The 21813-nt window shown below is 36.8% G+C and overlaps 1 protein-coding gene and 1 pseudogene across 1 annotated transcript; both read right to left on the bottom strand.

Annotated features, from left to right (window-relative positions):
• Positions 1 to 70: 70 nt before the first annotated feature.
• On the bottom strand, positions 71 to 2707 carry LOC121743663 (annotated as a pseudogene).
• Positions 2708 to 16442: 13735 nt separating this feature from the next.
• Positions 16443 to 19846, bottom strand: LOC121743654 (5'-adenylylsulfate reductase-like 5). Its single transcript, XM_042136985.1, has 4 exons — positions 19425 to 19846; positions 18048 to 18229; positions 17364 to 17488; positions 16443 to 17100 (listed from the first exon to the last, which is right to left on the bottom strand). Exons 1-4 carry the CDS (start codon positions 19599 to 19601, stop codon positions 16667 to 16669), a joined length of 918 nt encoding a protein of 305 aa, XP_041992919.1. The 5' UTR covers positions 19602 to 19846; the 3' UTR covers positions 16443 to 16666.
• Positions 19847 to 21813: the final 1967 nt, after the last annotated feature.

Raw genomic sequence — 21813 nt, 5'->3', positions numbered from 1 at the left:
CTAGGTTGGCAACCTCCATTGCACTTTGCGTGGTCGAGCCTGCGTTCGCGTGACCCCCGCCCAATTCTAGTTCAATTTTAAAGTTATAGTATTTACTAATTAATCAAAAGTCTATGCATCACATTTGACAAAGCAAATTTAGGTAATTACTGAATTCAGAACCACCAAGTCCACAACACATCCAAAAACACGCAATCTAGAAAATGGATAAAACCAAGGAAAAGCCCCTAAACCTTCATTTGGAAATGGGAAGACCCTCCCAAGTCCACATCTCCGGGTCTCCCGCCACCCCGTTGCTGCTGAAGCTCTCCGGATTCTGATCACCCACCACCCCGTTGCTGCTGAAACTCTCCGGATTCTGATCAAGCCCAGAATACGGAGAGCCATTATCTGCACGGCTCCCCATCAGTCCGGGAATGCTGTTGATGTAGTCCTGTGGCGTGCTGAGATAGTTTTGGAGAACATGGCTCAGGTTCGATGTGAATGAGCCGCGAGCCACCATATCCTCGGCTAGCTTCACCTTGGCTCTTAGAGCCTCAACATCTGATCTGAGCACGCGGTTGTTTGTCGTGGAATCTTTGAATTGCTGAGTAGCATCAGCAAGCTGTTTAAACAGAGTTGCACTCTCTCCTCTTAATTGTTCCACCTGTTGTTCGAGATCTGCTAAGTGTGCTTGCTTCCTTCGTCTGGATCTTCGCGCAGATTCGCGGTTGGAGACCATCCTGCAACCATGTTTCTCTCTATCAGCATATACTATCTCGAGTGTTTTTATCACATTTTATTGTCACAAAGCACGCACCTTTTGATGCGTTTGACATCAATGAGTGATCATAGGAACCAGCTTCTATCTCAATGTCCTCCTCGTCGGATTGGTCATGTGATGATGAGCCACTGCTGGCGCCAACCGCTTGATTGTCCGCACCCTTTGAGGTATACGAGCTGTCGACTGAAGAAGAAGAAGAAGAAGAAGAAGAAGAAGAAGGGCTCAAACATAAAACAAGTGAAAAAAGGAATAAGAATCACTTGACTTGAGTTACCACAGATGGATGATTGGGATTCAATGGGCGTCCAAGGCCAAGATTGTGGCTCTGCTAACGAGTTGGGAGTTGATGGATCTCTACGGACTTCCTGAAAATCGACAAGGCTGTAGAGTGAGAGGAGGGTTCGATGAAGAGAGCGTGGATTGATGTAGTCACATTCGCGGTAGGAGTGTACCATTGGTGGTTTTTAGAGGTATAGAGAAGAATCAATAATTTATTGAACCTTGATGTTCTTCAGAAATTCAATCTGGTAGAAATGATAAACTTATAATGTGATAAAACTGATCAGTCATCATGATTTTGCACACTTCTAACCTATCCAAATGAGTTACTACTACTTAAAAATGGGTAAATTTTTCTAGCAACATATGCTGTCTTTGAACATGACAAAATGATACAGGGCTAGAAGAAGAAATGTTGTGTTTTCCGTGCCAAATCAAACAAATATGGCCAAAAAGTTAGGACAACAAATGACATTTCAAAAACCAATCCTAGAATTTGTCACCTAAACTTGCAAGTACACCACCTACTTCAAGTGATATGGATATTGCACTAGATCAAATCAACCAAATACGAATTCGATTGATCAACTACAACCATGTGTCAAAATCTCTGTTTTTGATTCTCGAAAAAGGGTGTTTATATTATTTGAAAGAGAAAAGAGGGCTTCCAAAATCAACATTCAACTCCATGAATGCTTAAAGGGAAGTGCTTGTTATGTAGAGATTAGGAAAAGGGGTCAATCAATCACCACCTTGAACATGATTCCTCCTTTTAAATGACACAAAAAACCTTATGTGGTTAAAGATCATTGCTTCCAAATTGCCTAAGTATAAGGATAAAACAATGCTAAAGCATGAGCTTTAATAAAAGCTAATCTTCACTTTTAAAAACCTTGACTCAGAAAGAAACCAAACACCACTTTACTTTGGCACTATTGTTTTTTCTTAGCCTGTCACTTTTTTCCAAATACAGAAGTTACCCACAGTAAAACTTATCAAATCAACCAAAATTACCACTGGAAAATGGAATATTCGATAAAAAAAATATTGTCTAATCAAAGCATCTTCGATAAAAATGGAATCTTGAAACCTCATCAAGCAAATTTTCTCCTGGAAATATTCTTTAACTGGTTTCAGTTTTTTCTATAGCTCCATGAAAAACTCATGAACATTTCCAAGTTCTTATTGCAGAAAACTTACTGATAAAAATGCATTCTTTACTTAATGTGAAAAAAGTTGTATAGCTCCATCAAAATCCCATTAATAATTCCAAGTTTGAATATATAAGCAATATAAAAAACATACTACTAACCATATTCTTGGAAGGGAAAGTTAGATGATTGGTGTGGTACATGGCAAAGAGAGAATGATAGCCTTCAAAGTGATGAATTTTCTGTCGTCCTCAGAGCCAAAAAGTTATTGAAAATCTAATTCGGATTGGCTTCTCTTCATGTCGCCGCAGCCATAGATTGAACTGTTCTTCAATATCGTATTCTTGTTATCCATTGCAGATTGCAGAGGTTCGCCTTTCTTATATATTTTCAATTTCTTGAATTTTTTATTCTCTTCTTCACTCACAGTTTTGTGTGGGAGTGAATGAGAGAGAGAGGAGAAAGGGAAGAAATGGAGAGGGAGATGTCAAGTATATAAGGTGGGGAACTAGGAAATGAGGGAAGAAGCCAAAGTAAAATTGCTTTTGTTATTCAATACACTAATAAAAGGTGGGGTAATTATTGCATGACCTGATGAGATTAACTTTTTTACCATTGGAACTCTATTTTTATTACTTCAATTCATCAAAAAATTTGTCTCAATTTTCTTTTTTGCTGACAAAAAATTCGTTATTTTTTTTACATAATTCACAATACTCATCACATATTTAATGATACTCTTACAGTCTTACTCCACTCATATACTACTGTTAATTGTTTTAATAAATAGTAGTAAAAATTTTGAAGGCAACTTCAAAGTGAATGAGACACATCACGCGTGACCTAAAATTAGCTTGTCCCAAAATGTTTGTAAGTGATGTGTGCAACACTACTAAAGAAATCATATTGAATAAATCAATAGTTTGGTATTGAGATATTTCTTTTGGACATAGGTTTTTAGGAGTGAAAAAAAATAGAGAGAAAAAGTAAGAGAGATGAGAAAGTAAGAGAGAAATAGAGTGTTGTTTTTTATCATAAAAGAAAATGTCTTATTTATAATAGGACGACCTAAAAAAAATATGCATCACTTATAATGAAACGAAGGGAGTATTATGTATAACGATGGTTGTTAAGTGGGACATGTAGATCACCGACCATGGAAAAAGTTGACATGTTTGAAGCTATTTTATAAACATTGTCACTCTCAACTTTTGGGGGTTATTCTTATTCTAGTAATTTTGGCCTACCATATAATTTGAGGCAAATTTTTCCTCTATTTGGTTCCCAGAAAAATCTCAAACTCTTCAATTTACTATCCTACCGTAATGAGTCATGAAAAATAACAGAAAATATTTATATCCTTTTAAACTACATTACTTCTATTGTTTCATTCTGATCTCTTTTTTTGTTAGCTAAATGTTACTAGTAGAATTGTAGAAATGAAGATCGAAAAGTTTAATAAACAAATCAATTATGTAGTAGCACTTGGGAGGAACAAGAGAACTGATAAAGTAGAAAAATTATAATATTTAGATTTATTAGTAATAATTTATGATAAAAAAATCTGGTTATGTTTGTGTTATATTGCTAATGTTTTAGAATGCCATAAAATAATTTCACCAAATATTATTGTTGTGGAATAATTAGAAAACAAATTCATTTTTTTTGTAACTATTTTTTAAATTTATGAAACGTACCAGAATTTAATTTTGTATGGTTTCTTTTGACAAGTTGGCCAAAAATAATTAGACAAAAGGGAAAAGCACTCTCATGAATCCTCCAAACCATTACTCCATTTTTGTTTCAATTTGGGCCTTTTAAAACCCCTCGCTTGGCACGGCCCATATGAATATTGTTAACAATTCAGCCTATATAAATACTCCCTATTTTTACTACTAACACTTTATGTAATATACATTACATTATTAGTCCATAATTCTATCTATTCTTCAAATATTAATGTTTGCAAACTGGGGCTTATTTCCACGCTCTTCTCTTGATGGGCTCCAGAAGAAAGCCCATGCTATTCAATCTCAAAAGCCCATAACAATGGAATTAGAGGCTTCATTCTATATAAGTCAACACCATTAGCATAATTCAGTTTTAATACCCTAGTGAAACTAATGTTAGATATGGAATTTGTCAAACATTATTAAGTTGTGTTTAATCCGATCTGTCCTAATTTTTGTATTAGTGGAGGAGATGGACTATCAACTCATTTTTTGTGGGATTTTTTGTTATCTGACTTTTAGTATTAATAATTGAATATTGAAGAGTAGACTTCTTCTTCCAATCAAATTTACTTTACTTGTAATAAACGGTCCCATTAGAAGATAAGACTTTTTCTTTCACATTGGATATGATATACTTCCTCCGTCCCAATAAATATGAAACATTTGGTTTCCGGCATGGGATTTTGTGCAGTGTTGTTTTGTGAGTTAATGAAGAGAACGTAAAGTAGGAGAGAGGAAAAAGTAGAGAGAAAGTTGTTTTTATTTTAGGAAATGTTTCATTTTTAATGAGACAATCTAAAAAGGAAACGTTTCATCAGAATTCAGGGAGTATTATTCACTATGATGACGACCTATTTCTTACCCACCAATACCAAATAATGAAATAATTTCAAATTTTGAAACTTGAGAATTCCTTTGACGAGCTGGAAGAAATATAGTGGTGGCCCACATTTAGGTGATTCCTACCTGTCCACTTCCCGGGCAGCTCGGGCAGCCACCCCTCCCTCAATTATCACTCCCTTTCATACGTTACTTTAGTTTTACTTTCATAGAATAGATGATAATTTTAAGAAAATTGGTAGTCCTACCTAAATTGTTTGTGTTAACCGTTTACAATTCCAAATTAAAAGGACAATGCCTATTATATAGTACAAGAATTATACTTAATTTATATTCTTGCCGGTTCTAAATTTCTAAGGTCATAGAAGCATATTCCTTTATGTCATCTTACTATAATATTTTACTCGTTTTTCTCTATAATAACATATTTAATTTAATTTCTATTTTATTTTAATCTTTATTTAATTATTTATATTATTCTCTCTTACTAATCTCGTACTTATTTTATCATTGTAACTTAACAGTCATTCATTAATCTTTATACACAAAGTATTTTGTTTTATCTCTCAAAATAATAAACGAATATTTAATAACTCCATCATTTTATATTTTTTGCCAGGTTTTTCATTCATTGTGTCATTAAAAAATGATTATTTATCAGTGACATATGAAACAATTTCTGATTTTTTCCTAAATTGTTTTCTATTTTTTTAATCTTAAAACTACCCATGTCCCGCATTAGGAGTCACATTTACTTTTATGCACACGTTTTATAAAAATGATAATAAATAGTTCTCTATATTATTCTCTCTCTTACTTTACTATTTCTCCACTTTAACGATTTATTATCATTTTTATAAAACTTGTGCAGAAAAGTAAATATGACTCCTAATTCGGGACGAAGGTAGTACATGAATTTTCAGTTTTTTATAGATTTTTCTCCAAAAAAAAATCTTTAAATTGAAGCTGACATGTCGTCGGAATTGCCAACGTGGCAAAAATCAACGAGTATTCTAACTGAAAAATACATGAACTTTCAAGTTATACTGAAATTTCTCTAAACTTGAGATTTTCTAAAATTTTCCAATTTTTACCAAACACTTGATTTTTTCTAAACCATTTAATGAGAATTAAACCATTAGACTTTTTATAGCCGTTAAGAATGTGAAAAGAAAAGGAGCATAGTTTCACATTTCATCAAGGGCTATATAAACCCCCCTCACAACACAAACATTCACCATCTCTTATTTGATAAAGTTATTATTGAGATGGAGGGCAAGAAGATGAAGGCTCTGGGCGTTGCATTGACAATCGTGGCACTCTCCGCCACGAACGCCGTCGCAGCCGCCGAGGCTCCAGCGCCGTCCCCCACTTCCGATGCAACCCTCTTTGTTCCCACTTTCCTCGCCTCCTTGGCGGCCATGGCATTTGCTTACATCTTCTGATTAATCCTCATCTCTTAATCTTCTTTATCCCTTTTTTAACTTGTTATTTTGCTCTTACATTGTATGGAATTTGGATCCACTATTGATTTTCTTGTCATATTTTCCCTCTTTTTTTGTTAATAACACTTATTGTCTTCTATACCGCTTCTCTTACTATATTTATTGCTTCTCATGAAATTAATTTCGTCTCCTGAGCTAAAGAATGAATTATTAAATGTTGGAACATTTTTTAGAATATATTAAATTTAGATATATAAAATCGGTATTTATTCTACTAAAATATTTCACCTAAGATCCGACGACCGACAAATGAATCAGAATATAATATTTTGGGTATTTTAAGAATTTATAAAAGTTTACTACGATGAAGATTAGAAAAAAAAAAAGAAAGAAGAGCGTACTCCATAATAAAGAATGTTGTTCAAGCACTCTCTCAAAGTGATTAAACATCAACGTAGATGTGTTTCTTTCTTCATCCACTAATAATTGCCTTCTTTTGATAATAAACTGTGTTCCAAAATTAAATGTCCACTTTCAGAACTCTTTCATAAAATATTGCCAAACTTGTCATTTACTCTTGTCTTCGATGCAAATTCATACTATAGTACTACTTTTAACAATATATAAATATTAATTAACTGTGACAGAAGATAACATGATATATATGTATGCTTTGAGTGTTTGTATAATTACGCACTTATAAGCAATAAAATAAGACAGAAAAATTTGAAGTTGACAGCAAATTTTACTTCACATAACTTCTGAACAATGACCCTAAACGAATAAAGGGGTAAATAATTAAGGAAGTATTAATAATGCTATTTAGCACATGCATCTTCAACATGATAAGGGATAAATACCAAAGTTAGACACCTCTCACATGTCCAAATATCACGAGTATTTAATCTCTACGTAGCCATTTTGCTTTCCATCTCCTATAATAACCGCAGAAGAGACAAAATATCACATTAAAATCAACTTAAAAGGACCCAAACACCTATAAAAAATGGTGACTATTTATAGGGAGAGAAAAGAGAAGATTTCATGGTAAAAAACATGAATCAAGTAGATAGTTTCGCACATGGCATGCTATATAAGGTTGAGACCAGACAATACATGCATCCATCATTCATGTATAAGCGCATGTTTGTCTATTCAAATTTCAAAATAATTAAACTGGTTGGATGCTTTGTCTTTAAGCCATCAACTGAACATGCTTACCCAACTCACAATTTGTTTTCTCTTCCTTTCTTCTCCTAAACATTACTACTTATTTAAAATTCGGCCACATAATGAAGTAAATCTAGTAGGTGTGGTTTCACCACTAATGTAATGTCTCTAATCTGTACACGCTTTTAACATCGTTAATCTCAGACTACAAGTAAAGCTACTTGGCTCTTTAGACGTGTTAAAACAACTATACCTATAGTTTGAACAGGGGTGTGGTCCTTTCGAGAAAGCTATTTAGATCATCCGTTCCAGCGATCTAAAAGCTTAAATTTACATGCCAACCAACTCCTAAGAAACTATCCAACCTGGGACAGGTTCAACATAGCTAACGCCTTCAAAGGACCTCTCTATCTAGTGGTCCGTGAAATTGAAAGGGCCGGGGATGAAACTAACTTAATGTCGCAGAAGAACTACATTGAGAAGATTTTGTCAAGATTTGACATGTCTACATCAAAGGCTATTGATACTCCAAGTGCCATGAACATTCATCTATCATCTGATCATGCACCGAAATCTTAAGCTAAGGAGTAGTACATGTCTCGACTTCCATACTCGATTGCTGTTGGGAGTCTGATGTATGCTATGGTCTGCACTAGACCAGACATAGCACATGTTGTTAGTGTTGTCAGCAGGTTCATGGGGCAGCCTGGAAATGAGCACTGGCATGTTGTAAAGAGGATCTTTCGTTACTTGAGAGGTACGTCTGATGTTGGTCTCGTTTATGAAGGTGATACTCAGTGTTCTGTGATTGGTTATTCTGATTCTGATTATGCTGGAGATATTGACGGTAGAAGTTCTATGACTGGCTATGTTTTCACTCTTTGTGGTTCCGTTGTTAGTTGGAAGGCAACTTTGCATGCTGCAGTTACTTTGTCTACGACTGAACCAGAGTATATGGCATTGACCGAGCTGCTAAAGAGAGAATATGGCTGAAAGGGCTAGTTGGTGATCTTGGTCTACATCAAAAGCAAGTTGTTGTGTTCTGTGATAGTCAGAGCGCTATCTGTTTAGCCAATGATCAGGCCCATCATGAGAGGACCAAACATATTGATGCGATGTATCATTTTCTGAAGAATGAAAAGAGAATTGAGGTGAAGAAAGTAGTTACTACTGATAATCCTGCTGATATGTTCACCAAGCCGGTCCCACATAGCAAGTTTCAACATTGTTTGGACTTGCTTAACGTCATGAACTGTTAATTGCCCTAGGAGTGCAAATTTGAGGCTAGCTATTCGTCTAGCATTGTAATGATGCATCTGTAAGGAGAATTCAAGTCAAGGTGGAGATTTGTTAGTATGCATTGAACCTGTATAGTTTGCCGCTGGCCGAACAGGGGTCTCGTTGTGATATGTTTCTGTTTTAGGCCCTAATTGTTATATTGGGCCTAGTCCGTCGTCCGTGTGCCTATTTATACAGAAGTAGGGCATAGTTAACTATGTAATCTGAAAACAATCTAAATACAATATGTTCTCCGTTTCTGCCTGTGGACGTAGCCAACGCAACGTTGGTGAACCATGTAAATTCTGTGTCTCTTTACGTTTCTGTTTATCTCGATTACACAATTGCTCTATTCTGTCACAACAAAATGGTATAAGAGCTTCTTCTTTTCTCTTTCCCTAGATATCTCCAGTTCCAAGATTTTCTTTGCAGCACCCAAATCCTTCATATCAAACTCAGCACTAAGATGAGTTTTCAGCTTCTGAATCTCAGACTTTGACTTTGCAGCTATAAGCATATCATCCACATACAAAACAAGATAGACCATGGAACCATCATCAGCTTTATTGTAATATACACAACAATCATACGGACTCCTGCTGTTTCCCAGCTGGATCATATAGCTGTCAAATCTCTTATACCATTGCCTTGGAGACTGCTTTAGTCCATATAAGAACTTCTTCAGCTTGTAAACATAATCCTCCTTGCCCAGAACCAAAAATCCCTTTGGCTGAGTTATGTAGATATCTTCCTCTAGCAGTCCGTGTAGGAAAGTCGTCTTTACATCTAGTTGCTCAAGCTTCAAATCATAATGTGCAACTATCGAAAGTAACACTCTGATGGAAGTGTGTCTGACCGAGAGAAAATCTCATTATAGTCAACCCCCTCCTTATGCGTGAACCCTCTTGCAACTAGCCGAACTTTGTATCTTACACCTTCATCTGCTGTGGTCCCTTCCTTCTTCTTGAATATCCATTTGCAAGTAACAATCTTCCTCCCCTTAGGCCGTTTGACCAGCTCCCAAGTCAGATTCTTCCATAATGATTCCATCTCCTCTCCCATTGCAGCGAGCCATCTAGCACGCTCACTGCCCGAAACAACTTCCTTGTAGGTGGATGGTTCTGCAGTGGATGGTTCATCTTCCACCTCGCTGGCAACCTGTAGTGCATATACCATCATGTCCTCAAAACCGTACTTCAGCGGAGGCTTCACACCTGTCATCCTAGCTCTATCAATAGCAATGCTTCTTTGACGAGCTTCTGGATGAATATCAGAACTAGTAGTTTCAGCAGTGGTGTGTTGATCTTCTCCACCTTGGAGTTGTGATTCACTCTCATCGTGAGTGACTTGTAGCTCCACCTATTTATCAACACTACCAGAATCCTCTGCACCGATAAACTTCACAACTGAGTTAAGCATAGAATTCTCATCAAACACCATATTCCGACTATGAATAACTTTATTTTCTAAAGGTGACCAGATTCTATACACCTTAACTCCTTGTCCATAACCACAAATACTCTCTTCTTAGCTCTTGGTTCCAATTTACCCCCACTCACATGATAGTAAACAGTACTTCCAAAAACTCTCAGCAACTAGTAATCTGCAGGTGTATCAGACCATATCTTATAAGGTGTCTTGCAGCCAATGTGTGTGAGGTCCATGGTTGATCAGGTAGCACGCCGTGTTTACTGCTTCTGCCCAAAACTTCCTAGTCAAATTAACCTGGAAAAGAATACATCTCACTCTTTCCAGCAGTGTCTGATTCATGCGTTCTGCCACACCATTCTGTTGTGGTCTATGTCTAATAGTGTGGTGGCGAACAATCCCCTCGTTCTTGCAGAGCTCATTGAACTCAGACGAACAGAATTCCAAACCATTATCAGTTCTCAGTCGCTTGATCTTCTTCTCTGTCTTTGAACTTCTTGAAAGTTTCACCTTTATGCTTCATCATAATCACCCAAGACTCGAGTAGTCATCAATCATCGACACAAAATACTTGTGACCTCCAATAGATTCAGCACGTGATGGACCCCAACAATCCAAGTGAATGTAGTCGAGCGTCCCCTTGGTCCGATGAACACCCTTATTTGGGAACTTGTTGTGATGAAGCTTCCCAAAAACACAATGTTCGCAGAAATCTAAATTCTTCACCCAAAAATAAATCCGTGCGGGCTTGACCCAAAGCGGACAATATTAAACATTTGTTGCAATCGATAATCCGAACAAGTGATATCAAAGCCAGATCGAGTGGGGACCAGGACGACTCAAGTTCGAGTTGGGCCCGTAATGTCTCGATATGTTGACTGCGTCTGTCTGTTCCCGATGTGATCTGGTTTGAGGGGGAGGTTTGTTGAGTACAAACTCATCCCACATGGGGAGTCTGAGGAAAGTTGGAAGATGTATATAATTTTTGTCCAACCTCAATCCGTTTGAGGCCTTTTGGGAGTCACCTAAAAACAAATCCGTGCGGGCTTGACCCAAAGCGGACAATATCAAACATCTGTTGCAGTCGACAATCCGAACACTTAAACACACAACTGACTTGACACATAGTGAATGAACAATCCTATCATGTATATATGTTGATGAAGGAAGAAAGTAAAAGCAACCGGTTAGGTTTCTACTTTCACAAAAGGCATCTCAGTTCATATGAATAAACCACTTGATATATGGTAGTAATATACTTCTTGTCTTGGTGTTGATTGAGAGTCAAAATGACAAATCTACATGGAGATTTCTACTTTCTACAAAAGGCATCTCATTTCATATGGTAGGAAAGGCAAGAAGAAAAATATACCTTCAACTGGTGTATTTGAGATTTCAATTGGATGCTCTCATTGCTGGTAACAAACAGTTAATGACGGGCCTCGTAACTCCACATGCTCGACCAAGAGCTCACTTGGATGAAACAAACACATAGGGCACATTCTGCAGCTGCAGTCAAAGTTCACCATAGTGTCACTCAAGAAAGTGATCAAATGCTCTACTTGGCCATGTAATGGTTTTAGTTCCCCATGGAAAACAGATAAAATTTTGCCTAGCTTTTACTGGTCATAACAAGAACAGTGGAATCCTAAACAATGGCCACTGGAAAGAGCATCAACACAGGCGAAAATATGGAAAATCCAAGTTCGTGGGATGGAATGTTGTCTTTGACATTCTTATCAATTACTACTGTCATAATCTATAATTATTTTGTTGATTTTGAATGTTCTAGATGTCACACCTGGGCTCTGATACATTCCAAAGAATACAATATACCTAAAGCTAATAGCTCGATACTGAATGATCTTGGTCACATGTGTATTAAGCATGAACTCAGCATTGCATAGTGCTAAAACAGAAACCACGTATGTGACAACAAAGAAGTACCTTTCTTGAGCAAGAAGCGGAAGGTGAAGGAGGATTTTTAGAGGCTATGTATCAGCCACCATCACAACAAATTCAGAAATCCCACGGTTCTACGTCTTAGTAGCTGATGCACTTTTTATTAGCACTAAATAAACCTGCAAGTATACAGAGTATATATAGTACACCTAAAGGTCAGTACCGAATATCGAACACAGGAAAACAATCACAGATTGACTACCTCCTACTAAGCTTCTTTCAATCTTTGGGAAAACGAGAGAATTTTGGATTTTTGAAAACAAGAACAACTTGATAGCAAATAAACAACTAATTGCAAATAATTAAAGAGGTAGAATATGAGAGATAAGAGAATTCCAGGGATGTGTGTTCACAGCTATGGTTATACGAATTCCAACTACAATACCCTAGTACAGTTTATACTTTGATAGAACGAGTCACATAAGTTTTGCCCATGCGACACAAGCGTAGATTACTAACACCACGGTTGTCAATCCTAGATTCGTAACTCCTAAAAGCTCCTAAGACCCTTGAAAATTCTTCACTCTCAATTAACAGTGCCGTTTTAAGGGAAACTAATTGTAGTGTCTACTAAGTGGATCTAACTCGCCAACCTCCTCTCACGATTATGTAGCAAGTTATATTAAATCATCACCGAATGTGTCACTCAAACGTGAAGTATTATGGAACAACTTAGGGAAGAAACGAAGTAAAAACAAAACGGATATTAAATAGAAAACGAAATTGAATAACCAAAGTCGTTACTAACACATCCTTAGAATCCTATGAATTTTGTTACACATAATTGAATAATCTAAAAACATAGAATGAAGGGAAAATAAAGTGAACATAAGAACTAAAGCAATAAAACCCAAATGTTGAATCCTTGTAGCCTTGATCCTCTCTTGATTCCTTTTTCAACCTCTTACACAATGAAGAACTCTCTCAAATTTATGCTCTAGAATTATATGGCAAAAAGAAGATCCTAATGAAAAGGTTTGAGGGGATATATATAGAGAGGAAAATTCGAGCTCCATCAAATAAGGCAAAAAGTGGCGAAGATTGGTAAATCTTGAGGAGAAAGTAGATCAATTTCGTGCGCCATGTTTTCCCAGCGGGCCGCTGCACCTTGGCTAGCGGTCGTTGCATGTTGATCCGTAGCCTCTGTCTCTTGGAGAGCGGTCGCTACACTATGTTGCAGCGGTCGCTGTGAATAATCACATAGCTTCGGAAACTCTTCGAGCGGTCGTTGCGCACTCCCCAGCGATCGCTGGGCGTGTTCTTTGTTTCAGCACAACTTTCTCCGGAGCGGACCGCTACTAGCTCAGCGGTCGTTTGACCCCAGCGGTCGCTGTATTAGTTGCAGCGGACCGCTGGGCGTCTCGAAAGTTCCAGATTTCCAACTTCGACTTTTTCCTGTCTTTTTAAGCTCAAATATGCACATTTCTCACAAAACACGTCAAAATACCAAAATAGATAAAATATGCAAAATATGGACATGAATTGTGATTTTGGCATTAAAAACGGACCAAATAAAGGTCTTAAAACAGTGCAAAATTCGAGTGTTTCAGTAGCTGCAGGAAATTCTCAACTCACAGTCAGTAAGGAACTCAATTCAAACCCTAAAAACGAATAAAGTAATACCGTATATCCCAAACCTTCATTAGCACCCTTTTTGAGTAGTTTGCAGTTGGCGCTCGCGCCTTGGCGGCTTGTTGAACCAAATCAAGTACAGTAGTAATCAGTTGCGCATCTGCCAATGGATATGCTTTCGGATTCACACCTTCTGCAGTCTACAAAGAATCCATATCATATTGCAGACAAAACATATAAACATATGGTAGGAATATTATACTATACTACAACAATCAAACGTCATACCATGGTGTGGGAGAGTAAGGGCGCCGCTTTTTTTTAACAAAGTTGAAGGTTTCTGAGAACTATAAACAACAGTGCAAATGGTAGACGATTTTGAGTTGAGGCTTACACTGGACTTCTTTCTATTTTTGTTCTACTCCACTAATGGAATTCCATTTTAATGAAGGAGATTAGATGTATTCTAAATGGGGGAGTGACGCATAAGAGTTATGCGTCGTTATTAATGAAACGCATAACCCTTATGCGTCTTTCGCTAATGACGCACAAGGGTTATGCGTCGTTTAAAGACGCATAATGCTTATGCTTCTTACCCTAATGACGCAAAACCCTTATGCGTCTTTCAGTCAGCTTTTAACACACGGCGGGCAGAAGCAGCGCACAAAATACAATTTCATTTCCTCTCTCGGATTTCCGGCGATTTTCGGCTATTTCTCTATAAGATCCGGTAATTTGTTCATAAATTTAGCTACATTCATCATTATTCATGTTTATTTTGCTTTCATTTGTTAGTTTTTATTGAATTGCAGGAACTGCTGACAAGAGAAGGCATTGCGTCAAGGATGAATGTTGTTGATATTTGTGTTTGGGCATATTTGATGTATCTTATGTATTTTGCGTCGAAAACAGAGGTGCCTTTTATACCCGGGGCGGAAATAAAGCATGTCTAATGTTCGGCATAAATCGCCAGGCCGGGCGATTTTAGGTCGCCAAAACGCCCGGTCGGGCGAACTCTCTGGACTCCATTCCGAAAATGCCCGACCGGGCGTTTCAGGTCGCCAAAATGCCCGGTCGGGTGAAATCTCTGTACTCTATGATTGACCTCGTTTTCAACTCATTTTCACCTGTTTCAACTCATTTTATTGACGTTTGTTGACGGTTGTTATGTCAATATAAACAAATATACACAATACCAACATATGCCCGAATATAAACCTGTTTCAACCCATCAACAATGTTCAAATATCAACATATGACCAAAACCTGTTTCAATATAAACAAATACCAACATATGAACAAAACATATTTCCCCGAAGGCGTGAACTTTGTTGGAGCTTTCCCTTTGTTCTTCCTTGTTGAAAATCCCCTTAATAGATTGTGCATAGCCTTCCCGATCTTGTTTGATGAACTCTTCACAGTTGGTCGTGAGGATCCCTCGGTCGGAGGTTGAAATATGACTTCATGATCTTCTTCCTGGTCCTCTTCTTCCCCCACAGGATCCACAAATTGATAATTCTGGAAGTATGGATCACGTCCTGCTATAGCTGCATCCCAGTCAGACCCACCGCCAAAGAATGAATCACATGATGCTCGTGCTCCCCATTGCGAGGGCTCGTGGCTTGCACCACTCAACTGAGACCATCCTGGGGGATCGTACTCCGGATTCAAGGGCTCTGGTACCGCATACTGAGGTTGCGGCTGCTGCTGCTGCTGCGACAACCTATGCTGTCGTGTAATCCCGTGCCCACCCGTCCGGACACCCGGCAGTCCATGACGAAGAGAAGTTGGTGGGCGTGGCGGCACGACCACATTTCGACGTTGCGAAGTTGGATACTCCATCACATCAGTATGGTCCATCGTACGAAGGGCATCAGCAGCCATTTCTCGAATCTGCCGTAACCGAGGGTCTGTGTCATGTTCAAAGGTCAAATGCCATATCCCCTGAAGGGTCTCAACCTAGATAACACAAATACAAGATCATTACAATCAATATATACAAACTTCAAACTAAATACATTGTTATATACAAAAAACATAACATACCATTTTCTTCATAGACGAGGCTGACTCGTTCATCCCAACAGTTGACTTTGTCTCAGGTTGAACTAGGTACGACACTGTGATCCTATTGTACCACGCCATATAGCCCGGATTAATGCGACCATCCATGGTCGCCCTGGCATGGTCAAAAGTTGATTGGAACCTGTCGTGTCACAAGTCTCATTCATCAATGAAGAACTTATGTACCTTAGCCAAATTGCAGAAAACATGCACAAATTAATCAATAAATGATGTATTTAGCCAAATTGAAGAACAATTACCGGAATATGGTTGCAAAATGGTGAAAATTCGCCGGAAATTGCTGGGATTCGTCGGAAATTGCTACGGTTTCGTCGCTTGGCTCGCTTCGCTGCTTCTGCTCAGTTTGTTTCTATCTGCCTGTTTTTAAAACGCGACGGAAGACGCATAAGCGTTATGCGTCGCTAGAAAAAGACGCATAAGCGTTATGCGTCGCTATTGAAAGACGCATAAGTGTTTTGCGTCGCTATTGAAAGACGCACAATGCTTATGCGTCACTAAATAAAGACGCATAATGATTATGCGTCTCTCTATTAACGACGCATAACGGTTATGCGTCACTCCCTGAGTCGGAATTCGACTAAAGAGCTTCATTAAAATGGAATTCCATTAACATGCACTACCAAAAATAGAATTTTTCCCTTACACTCGGGCTACCACAAATTACGCTATTTATGCATGGATCATAAAGTTAGTGTTATTTTACTATACAGTTAAAAACCAATGATACTTACATATATAGAGGAAACACATTACGCTGATTTGGACTTGTTCTCATCAACTTGTATATTTTACAACCAAAGGAATATGTCTAAGAATTTACATGCTTTTCTCTCACTAGAGTCAGAAATCTCAAGTCTTCAAATAACATATTTCTCAAGGCAGACCAGAGTGACTGCAAAGACTAACGATTACATCAGTAAAAGGGAAAACCCCAGTGGCAACAAATGGTACAAAAATGGTTCATAAGTCCTTGGAAGATAATGCTCTAGATGATGATGTCTCGCCCAATGAAACAGAGGCCAAGGACGACGCCCAAACCCGAGCATTCCTGGCTCCCCTGTGGAAGTTCCTAGTCTTGCACACCTTTAGCTTGCTCCAAATTCTCTTTACATCAATCAGATGCAGTGCTCGACCTATAAGCTGCCTTGACTCTCCGAAGATCCCCATATTCAGATGAGGAATGTATGCCAACCAAATCGACATTATATGAGATGCGATCTCTGGGAAGAGATATAGAAAAGCCCTTGACATGACGAATACAACAGAGACTAGTAGATAAGGTTCCCTTAAGAAAATCTCTTTCAATGATGCTCCTTTCCAATCCCCAAATACTCGCTTCTCGCTCTCTATATTGCATGTTGTGTCTTCTACCATATCCACTACAGGATCCAGACCTAACCAAATAAAAGAATTTCATCACCCACAAATGCTTAAATATACTGATCATGTCATCACATAGATAAAGGAAGATACAATTCAAGGAGGGATGAAAAATATTTTAGCTATCTTCTGATATAGGACCTTACAAAGAGTAACAGTCATTTATGAAGGAAAACACACGAAGATAAACCTGATCAGATTCTTAAGCTAAAGTTGAGTAAAACTACATAGACCGCGTACGCACTCATCAACTTTTAACCATTGGTGGTACTGGTACCTGTAGTTTTCTTGTAGAAGTTTACAATAGAATGGAGATCTTTTCGACCATGATATCTCACTCTAGTAGTTTTATTCACAATCAGTAGTGACGGTACACTGTGAATCCCATATCTTGAGAAGACACTGCACACAACAGACAAGTTAAACTAAGGCAAGGACTTGAACACACACAATTAAAAAATGGAAAGAGTTTAACCATCCCTAGCTGAATATGGTATCTAAAAGTTTAGCGAGGTGAGCTAGAACATAGAATAAGCTAAGAAACAAGAGAAACCATAACTATCAAGGACCCTACCCTACAAAAGCACTAATATTGATATAAAGTTAAGAGAATCATCCATACTAAATATTTGACCAAGAAACATCTTTAGGTAGTTCGGTCATTTAATCAAACTACTGTTGAAGCAGATGTGGCAATGACCACAACCTCTGAGTAGTGAAAAGAAATTTTGTAAATGGAATTTCACAAGCTTGTATGCTGCAGTGCAGCAGTGCCAACAACAGATGCCTGCAAAAAGACGTTTACTACTTTTCTGTTAAGCTGGTGCTGTGTGATGGATGAGTGGAGATGCCCATATCTCTGGTTTATAGGAGACTACACAATATAGGTTCGCCATTGTTTGAAATGCAAAAGCTCTTCTTAACTAGAAGAGGTGTTAATATAGGAAGAGAAAACACTTACCTGGGCAAGACTGAGGTTTGGTCGACCATTATATGTTTGATCTGTGGATACATGGAACTAAGGGTAGAAAACCTAGACTTGAAGATGCTTGAGAAAGGACACCAGGAAGCATAAAAAAGAACCGCAGTATATTCATTGTCTTGAATGAAGCTCATAGCATTTTCAAGGGATTCTTCATTCACCTTCAATCACATATTAATGCATCAATAAATAATTAAATATGAAATATAAACCATAAAAGGATACCTCCAAAAAATCAATATGGCAGAAAGATATAGACAATTTAAACTTAAATATTTCAAAATATAAAAACACAGAACTACTTCTAATACGAATCCTACATCGCCTCCGCATGAAAGTTTGGGATAGCATATAAGCACAAGTCAACCCTTTAGCTTTGACAATGATTTTGGGTTAAGTTAGGGCTCCTTAACTTATATGGTTATCAATTTGGAGCGTGTCTACAAAAAGGGGCTAATGGAAGGTGACCTAAGGGGTGCCACCGAAGATGTTGGTCAAGGGGCAGTAAATGGATGGTGGGACTTGCTTCGAAAGGGGAATAGACTGATTCAAATCCCACATCGGTTCCACAGGTGGGAGTCAACCCTTTGGCTTTGACCATGGTTTTGGATTAAGTTAGGGACCCCTAACTTCTATGCTTATCAACATCAGTCATGTATATCAATCCCACCAAACTATCTAACGCTATTATAATTGAACACTACCACACCACATATATGTGTAGTTGAATTCCTAAGGTTGAAACTTGGCACTTGCATATGGTACGTAACACTGTTTAGCCATTTTAATAACATAGCTCATTCATTTGGTTGTGTGTTTGTGTGTGTGCAATTGATATTTCAGTACAAACATGACTTGAAGTTAGATAGGCTACGACGTACCTAATTTCAATGACAAAGAGTTTCAAAACAGAAGAAATAATAACAAACAAGTCAAGAATCAAGATAAGCTTCCAACAAAGCCAAAAAAAATGTTCATACCAATAACATTTAGCTCCATACAACTCTATCCCACATCATTTTACTCTTTTTGCACAAAAGCATACAGCTCAAGTAATAAGACGAAATATGAGCTCACAATAACAAAGAAGAAAACAGAGAGAGAGAGAGAGAGGCGTGCAATTAGATGGCAACACCGATAACATCAAAAAATGGCCTTTAATAGCCGACATACTCATACAAAATCGAATAATCCATACACATAAATATTAAAACAAAATCACAGCATCTTTCTAAATCAACAGACGCAAAAGCAACAGCATTGAAACCCTAGACGCACTTATGCGCAATAATAACAAAAAACGACAAAAATAAAGGGGGGAAATTTTTACAATAAAAAATCATACTAATAAATTACCTGAATTGGGGGCGAGGAGCAATGGATCGATAAGGGGCACTGAGAATTCAGATCGTGAAGAAATTCTGTGGAATCACGTTCACAAGTCGATGACGAAGACACTAATCGAAACGACGTAGCTGATGCCGCTAATACACACATGAATATACATATACATTTCCCCATCGGAAACTCCATGAACAAAATCAAGAATATTATAGATTTCTTCTAATTATTAGCAAGAAAAAATCGGATTTTTTTTCTAATGGGAAGTAAATATAGATAGGAAAAACAAGAATTGTAAAGCTATCGATTACAAGGGATACTGCAAATATGAGGGATTGACAAACGTTTTGTTTCCTACGTATCTTCTTCTTCTTCTTCTTCTAATCTCCGGACTCTTATCTCTCTCTTTCACTCAAGCTGCTCGCCATTTCACTTCTTATATATTTATATGTCCTCGTATAAAATGGACGTATTTTTTACATTTTATATTGATTTTATTAAAATGGCTGCAGCAGGTGGCCGTGTCTTATTTTTTTTGTTGGCACTTTTTTATTTCAATAGATATTTTTATAATAATAATAATACTAATAATAAAGTTTTTAATACATAATTATAATTATAAAAAAAAAGTGATTGGAGTTCATTAGTGGATAATGAAGTCAGTTTAGATAACCAAAAACAAAATAAACTATTTTTACGTAATTTAAAATTTTGAAATTTAAAAATAAAATCTAAGTGTATTATTTTGACTACATGAAATTAATATTAAATGTAATAACATTTTTGTTGAACTTTTTGCATTGGAGTATAAACTAGTAGTAAGAAATAGTTATTGGATAGTATATTTATTTCGTATGGCTTTAATTTAGAATAAGAAAAAACAATAATTATGAATTTGGGATAATATAAGGAAAATGTTAGAGCATCCTCATCCATGCTCTTGCCAAGAGCACGGATGTGTATCCGAGACCTTTATTCATTTTTAATTCTCTGCTCTTCCGCAAAAGCATGCTCTTACACTATTCAAGGGTCTCACTATTCTATTATTCAATTTAAATACATCAATTATTAAAAACATTTCAACAATATTAAAATGCATTCAAAATACACAAAATAATATTACAAATTCTTAAAAAATTCAAAATTATATAATTGATGAATCTTGTTACTTTCTAATTGAAGACACAAGAACATGCTTTTATATATATATATATATATATATATATATATATATATATATATATATATAGACTACAAAATTGGGAATTGCAACCATAAACATAAACCTATCTATCTTAAGTAAAAATTGACATTTGATGAGAAAGATTGACTGATATCAATACTATTTGATGTAAAAAAAATAAAAATAAAAAATTAGAAAAAAATGGTCGAAAACGGCTATATTTTTTTGGAATCCATTTTTTTATATTTTTTAAATTATTTTTCAATTTTTTTATGGTTTTTAAAAAAAATAAATTTAACGGAATAAAAACACCTCCAATTGCGCATAGGGAGATTGGGCATCACCGCCCAATGGAACGCTGCCTTGTCGCCCTGCTCTTCGGCACGGTGGTGCTCTTCGGCAAGAGCAAGTCCATGCCGACGGCAAAGACAGTGCTCTTGCCCAAGAGCACAGTTGGGGATGCTCTTAAAGCCAACTATGCACTGTACGGTTAGATTAATTCACAAGTTGGGCTTGTCTGGAGCCTTTGTCCTATCGGCATGGAGCTTAGACATTTTTATTTGAGGTGCTGAGTTCTAGCCCTCTTGATATCATTTCTAATTTCCTCCTTTATGTAGGAGTTTTAAAAAAAATAATTCACAAGTTAGGCTTTTGTATTAGATCAGACAAAAATGATCTGGAATACAATTTACACACCAAATCTTATTATCCAATATATTTCTTCGACCAACCCAATTTATCTCACATTAAACAAGATCCATTTACCTTTTATAAATTTTCAATCGTACTACTTATATCTATAAATTTTATTTAAATTTCACTCTAACCCAGACTAATTTAAGTTATTAACATGATAAAATTTAATGAAATGTATTTTTATAATATATTATATTATAGTATATTATATTATAAGTATAAACTTTTGTGAGCAATTCTAATGGTATATGGTATTAGAATTTGGGATCAGGTTTCGGATTCAAATTTTCAGACAATTCAAATTGAATCGGATTCATTTTTTTATAAAAAATTATATTTTTTAGGTTGAATCAAATTGGACAATTTGATCTGAAATCCGAATGTTCCCCCGCTTGGGAACTCCATCGATGGAGGCTTACACCGCTATATTTACTATCCAAGCGATTGTCCACCATCACATTCTATAGTGATACCAACTTATTTTCTAAATTATGTTGTCTCTTCTATTCTATATACCAATTCAAT

Source organism: Salvia splendens, chromosome 1 (assembly GCF_004379255.2).
Source record: "Salvia splendens isolate huo1 chromosome 1, SspV2, whole genome shotgun sequence".
Lineage (NCBI taxonomy): Eukaryota > Viridiplantae > Streptophyta > Magnoliopsida > Lamiales > Lamiaceae > Salvia > Salvia splendens.
This window is presented reverse-complemented; position numbering and strand designations above follow the sequence as displayed.